The following is a 12,075-nucleotide window of genomic DNA, read 5'->3' as shown; positions in this document are numbered from 1 at the left end:
CTGAGCCTGCGCGTCCGGAGCCTGCGCTCCGCAATGGGAGAGGCCACAGCAGTGAGAGGCCCGCGTACCGCAAAAAAAAAAAAAAAAAAAAAAAAAAAAAAATTATTGTTGTACAGTTGACTTACCATGTTGTGTTAGTTTCAGGTGTACAGCAAAGTGAATCAGTTATACATATACATATATACACTCTTTTTTTAGAGTCTTTTCCCATATAGGTCATTATAGAGCATTGAGTAGAGTTCCCTATACTACACTAATTCTAAACACTTAATTGCTTTTTCTGTCAGGATAGAGAAGAATGTGGGACTTTAATCTTTAACCTTAGACCTTAAAGCCCATTGCACCAAGAAATTTTGTCCTAAGTATTTTAGGGATAAAAAATTTCCATTGGATTCTTCCAAGATCTATGACCCTTAACATGTTGAGAATTATCAGCATTAAGCGGAGATTATTAGGAATCATTAATTCCTATACATGAAGAATCTTCAAACCTAGGTTCTCTTCTGTCTCTTGGCCCCTGTCCTGCCACACCTCTGTACTGAGCCGTCAGCCAACGCCAGGAGCTTTTCCTCTGGGAACAGGTTAGGCCATCCCCTGAGTCAGAGGAGTTACCTTTATTGTCCCCACACCCTCAGTCAGTTCATTTGTCATTGTTTCTAATGATATATTTCGTGTTTGAATGTTTTACCCGTTAGAGCGATTTGCTGTTGTAAGGTCGGTGGGGACAGGGAAACTGAGCCTGTGAAAGCTCACCATTATATGTGACATGCTGGTTTAGTGGATAGAATGTCATCGCATAGTTACAGGATGAATGTTATCGTTATCCGGCACCCTCAGGAAGGGGAGAGATCATTCTACTAACTTTTGTTTATTCCTTCCTTCCCTCTTTCATTCGTTCATATAGTCGATAGATATTTCTCAAGTAATTGCCAAGTGTCAGGTGTTGTCATGGTGTTAGGGACTGCGGTTGCAAAAATAAGACCCAGATTCAACTTTCAAGGACTTTAAAGTGTGCTGGAGACAACCACCATGTAAATAAGCGAGAGTCACTTTTAAACAATGTCTTAAAATGGAAAAGTTCAACTACATACCAAAGTAGAGAGAATATTTTAAAGAACACCCATATGCCAGCACTACAGTTATCAATCATGGCTAATCTTGTTTCATCTATACCTGTTTCATCTATACTCCTCTCCCCTCCCCCCATGACTTTGAAGCAAATCGCAGACCTCATGGGGAATGTATGATTTATGCTTATGCAGTGGGAAGGTCAGGTGCAGCTGCGAAGGATGGGCTGCTCTCTGCAGGGTCAGTGGCATGAAAGAAGGGTGTTCCAGGCAGAAGAAATAATATGGGGGGAGCGGGGATGATGTAGTGCTGCTTGTAGTTTGATCTGGCCAAAACTGGTACATGGATGGGGAGGTGGAGCCACAGGTGGGGGTCTAGAAAGGCAGACAGAGTACAAATAAAAAGGCTTTTGTATTGTCAGCAGCAGACTGACTTTGTCACATCTTCACTAGGAGACGTTTATAGTTTTCAAGATTTATATTTTGAAAGTTACAGTGGGCATGGGGTATAGAGTGGGTCGTAAATGAAATGGGATTGGAGAGGGGGTGAATAGCTGGGAACCTTGGCTGATGTCTTGAAACACTGCTAGGATTAGGATGGAGAAATATTTTGAGACATTTGAGACATTGAGAGATATTGGAGAAGAACTATTATATTAGCACTTATTTATGACACATTATAAGACCTAGTGACCTCTTAGCTTTGGGGATAAGTGAATGACCCTGAGACTGTTGGCACAGATCAAATGGGTTGATGCTAATCTCTGGACTACTGGAATCCAGAATGAAAGTTTGGTGGGGATGGAGAGTTTGGACTGAATATGTAGGAAGAATAGGCATAGGCATTTACCTACAGCTAAGGAGATGAAGAAAGAGTTTTAAGAGTTATCAAAATATAAGTTAAGGGCTACCGAGTTTTTCGGTAATGGGCCATGTGTTCAGTATCCTCAGGTTTGTAAGTCATGTGAATTTTTATTGATAACACTCTTTAGGTATTACCTGCCAGTTCTTCTTTTTCTTTTATTTTTTAATATTTATTTATTTAGGCTGCTCCAGGTCTTAGTTGTGGCACATGGGATCTTTAGTTGCGGCATGTGGGCTTCTTAGTTGCGGCTCGCATGCGGGATCTAGTTCCCCGATCGGGGATCGCACCCGGGCTGCCTTCATTGGGAGCATGGAGTCTTACCCACTGGACCACCAAGGACGTCCCTACCTGCCAGTTCTTAAAAATGTGGAATTTTGGCAGCATCACCAAGAAAGAATTTAATCAACACTAGCACTATAACACTGGATGGTGATAAGCATGATGCCTTCAGTTTGATCAGGTCACCAGGACGTCCAAATATCACTTAACAGTCGCACTGGGCTTCCCTGGTGGCGCAGTGGTTGAGAGTCCGCCTGCCAGTGCAGGGGACACGGGTTCGAGCCCTGGTCCGGGAAGATCCCACGTGCCGTGGAGCAACTAAGCCCGTGCGCCACAACTACTGAGCCTGTGCTCTAGAGCCCGCGAGCCACAACTACGGAGCCCGTGCGCCTAGAGCCCATGCTCTGCAACGAGAGAAGCCACGAGGCAGCCAGAGAAAGCGCAAAGTGTGATTCATACTCATCAAAATCTGTGAATCTGGTCTGAAATTCTGACTTCATTCCCACCCAACTGGCTCACTCTGCTGTTCTTTCCAAATCTGTGATTCGATTAAGCTCAGGCAGTTTGGAAAGGAGAAATGAGTTGAGTCTAAAATTGTCATCTGCTAAATCCTCATGTCCATTTTAAGTGTGAATCTGCACTTGAAGTTTTTAGAACAAACTGTCAACGTTCTAGTCTTTTCCCTGCGTTTTTCAAGTCTGAAGGTTCCTGTGAAATGTTCTTTTTAGGCCACCAATAGCCCAGCAAATGGAATCTTTCAAAGCCTTTAATTCCAAAAAGACCTTACACTAAGCATACAGTTTAGTAAATCCCTTCAACAAATTTCCATGACTTAATTATATGACTGCATTAAAATACAGCCATACTTGGCTTTTCTGTCCAGTGATAATAAGCATTCATGTTTCTTGATTTTATATCGTATACTTAGCACCCAGCACAGCACCCGGAATGCCGTAGGTGTTCAGTAAGTATTATTTGAATTAATGAAGTATCCCATTAGGTGTTGATGATTGAAGAACATAATCTTTGCGGTACGCGGGCCTCTCACTGTTGTGGCCCCTCCTGTTGCGAAGCACAGGCTCCAGACGCGCAGGCTCAGCGGCCATGGCCCACGGGCCCAGCCGCTCCGCGGCATGTGGGATCTTCCCGGACCGGGGCGCGAACCCGGTTCCCCTACATCGGCAGGCAGACGCGCAACCACTGCGCCACCAGGGAAGCCCTCTGATCACTTTCTTCATCACACCTGACAATCATCGTGATGTGAAAGATGCCAGCACACACTCTCCACATGAGGAGGCCTCTTCATTCCATTTTGCTGTGGCTACTCCTCTCCATGGCCTGTAAACTGAGTTTGTTCATATTTAAACCAAACTGTTCGAACCCCCTCCCAGCACATACCCAGCAGATAATTAGGGATAACTAGTTCACGCATAAGATTTTGGTAATAACATTTTTGCTAAAGATCTCAAGCTTTTCGTATCCTGGGGTCAAGCAGGCTGCACTGAGCCTGAGGGAGGAAGAGGAGAAGGAAAAACATGCTTCTGTTGTGGCTTTAAATCAGTTCGACCACAGATGAGATTTCCCCCAGGAGAGCGGGGACCACAAGAAGAGAAAAACACAGGGAGAGCCTTTGGGGAGCATCTGCATTTAGGGGTAAGCTGAGGAGGAGGGAGAGAGCCCCGAGGAGACCCACGTGCACTGAGCTCTAGAATGGACTCGAAAGTGGGAGGACCCCTAGGGTGCAGCCCGAGAGACAAACTCCACCAATGACTTTCAAACTTTTGGCCACACACTCACTGGAAGATGTATTTTACCTTGTGATCAGGTACAGTTAGACACACACATAACTGAAAAAAATGTTGCAGGAAACAGTCCTGTTTCTTCATGGGATGTATGCCAACATTTTCTATTCTCTTCTGTGCTCTTCTGTGCTCTGCAATGTTGTTTAAACAAATGCTGGTCTCAAATGTCACAGAATATCTTAGGACTGTTTGGTGACCTAGGACTGTGTCAACCCAGAAGTCAGAAGTGAATCAGCAGTAGCCATACTTTTTAGACTCCGAAGGTTAGTGGAGGGCAGGGGCCACTGTGGTGGCTCCCTTGCGGTGTCACTGATCTACCTTGCTAGCGTGAAGTGGTGCCCGGACCCCCAGCAAGTCCAGGTCCTGCCAGGTCTCCGTCATCTTCTGGGGGTCCCGAGCCATCTGAAGAACTCCAGCTTCTCTTGTAGGTCATGGATGGCATCAGGGTTGGAGTTGATGAGAAGCAGATGTGGACTTGCGTGGGCTCTGTAATTTGCGGCAAGCGGGCTCTCTCACTGAGGTGCGTGAGCTCAGTAGTTGTGGCGCGCGGGCTTAGTTGCCCCATGGCATGTGGGAAGGGATCCCAGTTTCCTGATCAGGGATTGAACTCACGTCCCCTGCATTGGAAGGCGGATTCTTTACCCCTGGACCACCAGGGAAGTCCCGCCTTTATTATTTTTTTAATTTTTAATTTTATTTATTTATCTTTTGACCACACCTTGCAGCATGTGGAACTTCCCCAACCAGGGATGTAACCTTCACCCCCTGCAGTGGAAGTGCGGAGTCTTAACCACTGGACTGCCAGGGAAGTCCCTGAAGACCACTGCCTTTGGAAGCAGCTGCTGGGAGAGTGCTGGGAAGGAGGGGGTCACCACTACTGGCAGCTTGTGAGGCTGTTCTTCGTGCTTCAGGAAGGGATTTATGTTAACTGGAGACCACTGATGCATGATAGTGGGGGCCACGGGCACCAAGATATTTGCCAAAGCAAGAGTTAGACATGGGCTCCGGCGGGTTCTGGGCGTTTTGGAGGGAGGAGAGTGGAAGATGTGAAACCAGCCCTCTTCCAGCTGCCTGCCATGTGGGTGTGCCCCCAGAGCCCTCTCTCACCACCAGTATGACTTAATTTGTCCCTCTGCTGCATGTTTTTGGTTGTTATGTGTAAAAAACTTCCCTGAGACAAACTGTATTTCAGCTCAAACCAGCTGCAGAAATGCTGAGAGAGATACCTCAGAGAAATATATTTGAGATCATTTATTCCATATTCAATGAATTTCTCCAGAATGATATGGCAGGATGGGATGACAGAGCTGGTGCAAACATTGACATCTCACGGATTCCGTGAGGCTGAACAAGGAAACCGGAATTAAAATCTTGTTTATGGTAGTAGCAACTTCTCCTGAAAGGTTGCTGGAAGTGTTTATCACCTCAAAATCTTTACACAAGCTAATTAAGAGTGAGAACGCATTGTGAAGTCATTCAAGAAATCAGTTGGGCTTTATTGTATTGTAGCGATTTCTTTTAGTGGATTTATCTGGTAGGGGACTGATGTAAATATTTATATATATGAATATATCTTCATCCCTCTCCCAAACAATAGTGAGCAGTGGAAATAAAACATATAATTTATATTTCATAAAATATATCATGTACGTACTTACTATTATAGACAGAAAAGGTAGAGATGTGTGAAATAAATGAGCCAGGAGTCTTGTTCCCTTTCTTCCCCTCAACTTTGGGGATTCAGAGAAACGCATTGAGTTTTCCCTTAGGGCTCTGTCTTTATAGATAGATAAAATAGCAGGACCAAGAGTTCATTTCCATTCATTTGCATGTAATCTGCATACAGGAGTACAGATTACATTGTGTCTCCTGGTGTTTTCAGAGAAGTTTTTTTCTTTTTCTTTTTTTCCCCTTAAACTTTGTCAAGATATTCTAAAGCATAAATGACATCTGGGGAAAGAAGAGAGCAAAAACAAAAAAAGTAATGATACAAATGCCTCTGTTTTCATAGTACTTTTAGTTTTCACATTTTCCAGAGACAGAAGTACATTGGGATAAAAATTCAGAAATTCTATTAAATCAGTTGTTGAGAGAACAATGCTCTGTTTCTTTTCTCCTTAATTGTAACTGCAGTTCACCCGATCTGAATTGTTTGGTACAATGCCCCTTATCTCTATATTTTTATGTTGGTTGTATAAAAAAGATGGGTGTTTGGTATAAGTGTGTGCTGTGGCTTCATGGTAAAATTATACAAGTTAGTCTTCCATTGAGCTGACACTGGTAGTGGGACCCAGATTTAAATTAAGTTCATATTAAGTGAAATGGATGGTCATATGGAAAAATGCTGTGACCTGGTTTTGTAATAAGAAACGGGAAGAGAGCTTGAATTTGCATGTATCTTTTTTTTTGGTAGACAGTGATGGGAAAATTCTGGTAAAAAAGTTTATGCGTCACAAAATTTCACAATTTACTTTAAAAAGGCTGTTTTGAGGAAATAAGATTTTTCTGAGTTCCTAAACACAAAACTAATATTGCTTCAGCCTGATGCATGCAAACCAAAGGGGGAAAATAAGAAACGAAACAGATTAGACAAGTAATACACTCTACAGCAGAAACTTTTAACACCTTAAAAGAAAAAAAAGTTTAAAAAGGAATCTGTTTCAGTATTTTAATGTATTTATTATAATAAATATCGAAATTTATAAAGTCATACTATATATTTAGATGTTTTATTTTGTAACATCAGTGCCTCTTGGCATTAGCATTGTGGGGTGTTCAGTCAGACATGAACTTCACATCCCCAAAAAAAGATGTACGAGGTGTGGTGCTATTGAAACATCAACTGCATTATTATTATTATTTCTTTTTCGGTACGCGGGCCTCTCACTGCCGTGGCCCCTCCCGTTGCGGAGCTCAGGCCCCGGACGCGCAGGCCCAGCAGCCATGGCTCACGGGCCCAGCCGCTCCGTGGCATGTGGGACCCTCCCGGACCGGGTCACGAACCCGTGTCCCCTGCATCGGCAGGCAGACTCCCAACCACTGCACCACCAGGGAAGCCCTCAACTGCATTATTTAAATTCCCTAGAGACTAATGTTGCAAATATTTTAATAGAAGTAAATATTTTTACTGAATAGGTTTGTACTATATCAAGTAAGAACAAGTTGGACAGAAAGGATGCATGGGTTTCCAGACAGTCCTGAAAAAGCATGGATTTGGAGTGGGTGAAGAGAAAATCATAATGTGGCTCTGTGGTTCCATGTGATTATTGGGATGGAAAAAAATTCCTTTCTGTGCATAGCAGACAAGACCTACTTAAAACACACACACACACACACACACACACACACACACACACACACGCTTTAAAAAATTATTTTGTCTTTCTTGGCATTTAAATGATCAAGACTGATAAAAGTGGTAATTATGGGGACTCACTGAACATCTGGAAAGCGATTTGAAAAAACATAGAGGCAGCTGTGCCACCCTGTTCTAAATTATTATTTGCTGAGCATCAAGTGAGGAGTGGTTATTGCAGGGTGTGAAATATTTGCTGTCTTTGGCCTGAGTTGAGTTGAACAGCTGCTTTCTTCCTCATGAGCAACAGATATTTCCCAGGCCCTCAAATATTTGGGGAGTTCCGAGTGATTGGGAGTGAGGGATAGGGAATGAAAGTGTTTCACTATTAGGAAAAAAAGTTTGACCAGAAGCCTAGAAACTTTAAAAGTGAAGTGAACAGTTGGCTTTGAAGGTGCCCCAGGATATATGAGAGAGGAGAGAGAAAGGAAAGAAAGCAATTTGAACAAAGCTATATAAATTATCATTTTTATAATTTTTTCGGGTGGCCTTGATTAGTCCAAGAAAGTAGTAGTTGGTTGTGATAAGTCATACAGTTCATAAACTTGAAAGCTGATTACTTTTGAGAAGCCAGCCATTAAGATTGGAGTGTCTTGCCTTGGTCAGTATCACTCTTAGTGCCTCTGAGAATAAGAGAGAGTGGGAGAGAGAGAGAGAGAGAGAGAGAGAGAGGTTAATTTCCATTAAGAACAGCAAGCCATAGGGAAATGTGTGGATATAGCCCCTCTCACAAGTTCACTCAGGTATTAGAAGATACAGATTTTGTATTTGGTCAAAGGTGGCAGGTATGTTTCATTTTCTGGAGGGATGAAGGCAGAAGTTTCTTGGTGAGGATGGCATCAAACTCTCGAGAGACTAAGGCAATTCTTAAGAGCCCAAGGTCTTCCAGGAGCCCCAGTTGCTGTGGGGAGTGGCCGGATCAGGGCAATAACTCATGAAGATGGGTTCTCAGGTAACACTCTTGCAAGTCCTGTCCTTTTCACCTTCCAACACACACTCATCTTTCCCAGTATATACTGGGAGAGGGAGCTAAGAAAACTTCATGCTCTTGAAGAGAAGTGGGGTGGTGAGGGCGTGTGTCTTTGAGGTGTAAGCAAACATCCTGGGTCAATAGAAGGCAGATACCCTCATGTTAAAGGTAGCCCAGTTCCCTTTGTCCTAGGAACTGTCCAGGTGCTTCTCTCTGGCCGAGGCAGCGGTAGTCTGGAGCCCTTGCCTCGCTGGGCACTTTGCTGAAATAGTCCTGGTCGTTGGCTGGAACAGATGCTCCCATGGGAACAGCCCTTCTGTCCTCGCTCTTTCCTAAAGTTTCTACCAGTACTTTCTCTTGGTGTTGGGGGTGGCATGGGGGCTGGGGGAGCCACCACTGTAGGGGCTGCCTGTCCTCTCTCACTCCTCTGGTCCTCCCCGTCGGCAGGCCTCAGCCCCTTTCTCCACCGGGCTGGTAAGTTTGGGGTTTATTTGTAGAATGGGTGATGTGTGCGGCACGGATCATTCTTAGGGGAGAGAGACCCGGTCTGATCTCTGTTTTGCACGGTCACTTTGGTGACTGGATCCAAGGCAGATGAGGCCAAATGGGGAAGGAGACAAGAAGACCAGTCAGGAGGTTGTAGATTTTCATGTTGTGGCCCATGGGGCATGTGCTGTTGAGTTGAGACGAGTCAGGGCAGATCTCAGGATCGTAATCCGGTTTATGATGCAATTTGTCAGGAGCCTCACCTCTACTAAAGGCGGTAAAGCAAAGACTGGTAGGCTGATCTGCTCTGTGCGTTTCCTCGGAGGCTAGCAGCAGACTTCCATTCTACTCCTTCTTATTTTCCCTACCGGAAACGTGACAAACCTTTTTTTGGGGGAGGTGTAAGCTCCTGCCACCTCTACTGTGGCCATCCAGCCTGTTGTCTCAGAGGGGAGGGACTGACTTTTGCCCAGACACGTTCAAACATCTTCCTGTTCTTGTAAAGAGCTTCCCATCCCTAGCTCTGTACTGGGGACTTGGAGGCAGTTACCTCAAGCATAGAACATTTTATTGGTAACAAAGGAAGAATCTTTTCTAAAAAAAATCATTTCTTTCAATTCTGTTTCCTGACTCTTGTCAGTTTTGTGGAATTGGGGTGAATGCAGAAGTGGGATAGAGATGGTCACTTGCTCTGACCCACACATCCTGACCAGGGGCCTTGAGGTCTTTAGCAGAAAGCCTTTTTTTTAAAAAAAAAATTAATTAATTAATTAATTAGGCTGCATTGGGTCTTCACTGCTACGTGCGGGCTTTCTCTACTTGAGGTGAGAGGGGGGCTACTCTTCATTACGGTGCAGGGGCTTCTCATTGCGGTGGCTTCTCTTGTTGAGGAGCACGGGCTCTAGGCGTGCGGGCTTCAGTAGTTGCGACGCGTGGGCTTAGTTGCTCCGCAGCATGTGGGATCTTCCCAGACCAGGGCTCGAACCCGTGTCCCCTGCAATGGCAGGCAGATTCTTAACCACTGCGCCACCAGGGAAGTCCCAGCAGAAAGGCTTTTGAAGAACTTTCTTTTTGTTCTTGTATATACTGTAATTTTATTTCAATAGCACAAACGAAGTTAGCGTGAAGGAAATTTAAATGAAACAGTACGGTATAAATAGCAGAGAACCAAAAACTCTAAAAAGGAAGTACATCTGAAGCATGAGAATTCAACATTCATTGGTGTTTCATCTTCAGTTTTGATTGACACTTGATGTTTGCAAATTTTGAAACAAACTTTGAGATCATGATGACTATTCGGAAGAGATTTCAGCACCAGCACTGAAGAACTCTTAATTCCCAAAGCCTGTCTGCGTCTAAGCGTGCTTTTCAGTCTTAGACACGTGTGCTAAGGGTGGTGTGCTGGCATTAACTATGAGACAGGGCTGGCCAGTGGTCTGTCACAGGGAAAATGTGTGTGCACTTTTTCGGTTGCCTAAGAATTGTGTTTTCCCTGGTTATCTTGGTAAAATCATTTTCCTTGGTTGTCTTGGTAGGGTCTTTTATTCATACCAAAGAAAGACCTTGTTGGGAGGTGAAAAGGGGCAGGGGAGATGCTTCTCTGAAGGAATGAATGAATGAATGAATAGACAAAATGGCATAACCTACAAATGTATACAGCATTGCTGTCGTCCTCTGTGTATGTGTTCAAACATGTATTTAGGAATCAGTTCCCCTAAAGGAAGACTACAGTCTGAAACATTATTTGTAGTGAATATTATTAGCTAAGTAAATTGAGCACTTACTATGTGCCAGGAGGACTGTGAAGGAGCAAAAGCTCTGATTGTGTCATGTTACTTCATCACTCCTCACGGGGAGGTATCCCAGCGTTGCCAGAGATTAGGAAACATGCTTAAGTCTGCCGAACCAGAGGTGACCATAGAGCTGGATGTGAACTCGGGGGTGTGGGCTCCAGAGCAGCTTCCGGGCCCGTCCCTCAGTGGAGAGACAGATATGTTTCCTTATTTATTTAGATGAATTTGTTCTCTTGCATCTGTACTTGAATGATGTAGGGAATAAGAGTTCCCACTTTTCTGAGGGTCTCATGGGAGGTATGGTTCAGGTGTGTCCCAGATGCGGCATTCCCTGTTGGCTTCTGAATTCTCAGCTTCCCATCAGAATTCCCAGGAGTGGTGTCCTGGCATCTGGGTTTCTCAAACGCTTCCCCAGAGGTTCTGATGCAGCCACCGACTGGGCTTTAGGGTGCCTCGCACTGACACAGTGGTTTGCCCAGGGGTTTCTTGGCCCTGCAAGGCAGGCAGGGATGTGGATTAAAACCGTGGCTTTGGCATCAGACAGTCCTGAGCTGGAGGCCGGGCTTCTGTGCTCAGTAGCCGTGCAATACTTGGGCTGTCACTCAGCTTTTTTGAGCTGCTGTTTGTCCATCTATACACAGTGAGGAAAATAGGTCCTGTGTCCCAGGGCTGTCCTCAGCATGAGGAGATGTCACGTATAAAATTTAGCCTGGCACACGTCCACCACTGAAAAAATGCCAGCTGTTATTAGTATAGGTGCTGCATAGAGGAAGACTAGATGATGTGGGGTGTTTGCAGGTGGACTGATCGCCTTTGTTCTCTTCCTGTTTTGTCCCCCGCCCTCCTCACCCTCAGGACGGCTCCCTGGGAAACATCGATGACCTGGCGCAACAGTATGCAGATTATTACAATACGTGTTTCTCCGACGTGTGCGAGAGGATGGAGGAGCTGCGGAAACGGCGGGTTTCCCAGGACCTGGATGTGGTGAGTGGGGCACTGGCTATATGTTCTTGCCCAGCCGGGATGCTCCTGGTCCAGCATCCCCTCCTTTAGCCCTCTCATGGCTGTGTGTGCATTATTACTCTGCAGGCTGCTGCACTAGTTTGAGATAAAAAATTCAGATCCCAAAAGGATTAACCCAGGTCTGTGGCTGTCAGACTGCATGAGTATTAGTTGGGGCAATAATGATCAAATTTTTGTATTCATTAAAAGATTGCATTTGAATTTTAATTTTTTTTAGCTTAAGGGGAAATGATGTTTTTACTGTTGGCCGGTATACATTACATTTTTAATGACTCTTAAGCCAAAAGGAGGAGGTCTAGGCTAGTTCTTTCCTTGTCTCCTTCCTTCTTTGTTTTCTTCTTTTTTTTTTTTTTTTTTTTTTTTTAGTACGTGGGCCTCTCACTGTTTTGGCCTCTCCCGTTGCGGAGCACAGGCTCCGGACACGCAGGCTCAGCG

General features: G+C 44.7%; 1 protein-coding gene across 4 annotated transcripts in view; it reads left to right on the top strand.

The window, feature by feature from the left end:
* Positions 1-12,075, top strand: part of SASH1 (SAM and SH3 domain containing 1) — a 338,740-nt gene that overhangs the window by 174,377 nt on the left and 152,288 nt on the right. For 3 of the 4 annotated variants that reach the window (XM_055087444.1, XM_024122578.3, XM_028494339.2), the window contains exon 2: positions 11,473-11,601. In XM_055087444.1, the coding sequence (XP_054943419.1) occupies positions 11,473-11,601 (129 nt within the window). The remainder of the gene's footprint in view (positions 1-11,472; positions 11,602-12,075) is intronic. The other variant, XM_028494340.2, reaches the window with a different exon arrangement.

Source organism: Physeter macrocephalus, chromosome 10 (assembly GCF_002837175.3).
Source record: "Physeter macrocephalus isolate SW-GA chromosome 10, ASM283717v5, whole genome shotgun sequence".
NCBI lineage: Eukaryota > Metazoa > Chordata > Mammalia > Artiodactyla > Physeteridae > Physeter > Physeter macrocephalus.
This window is presented reverse-complemented; position numbering and strand designations above follow the sequence as displayed.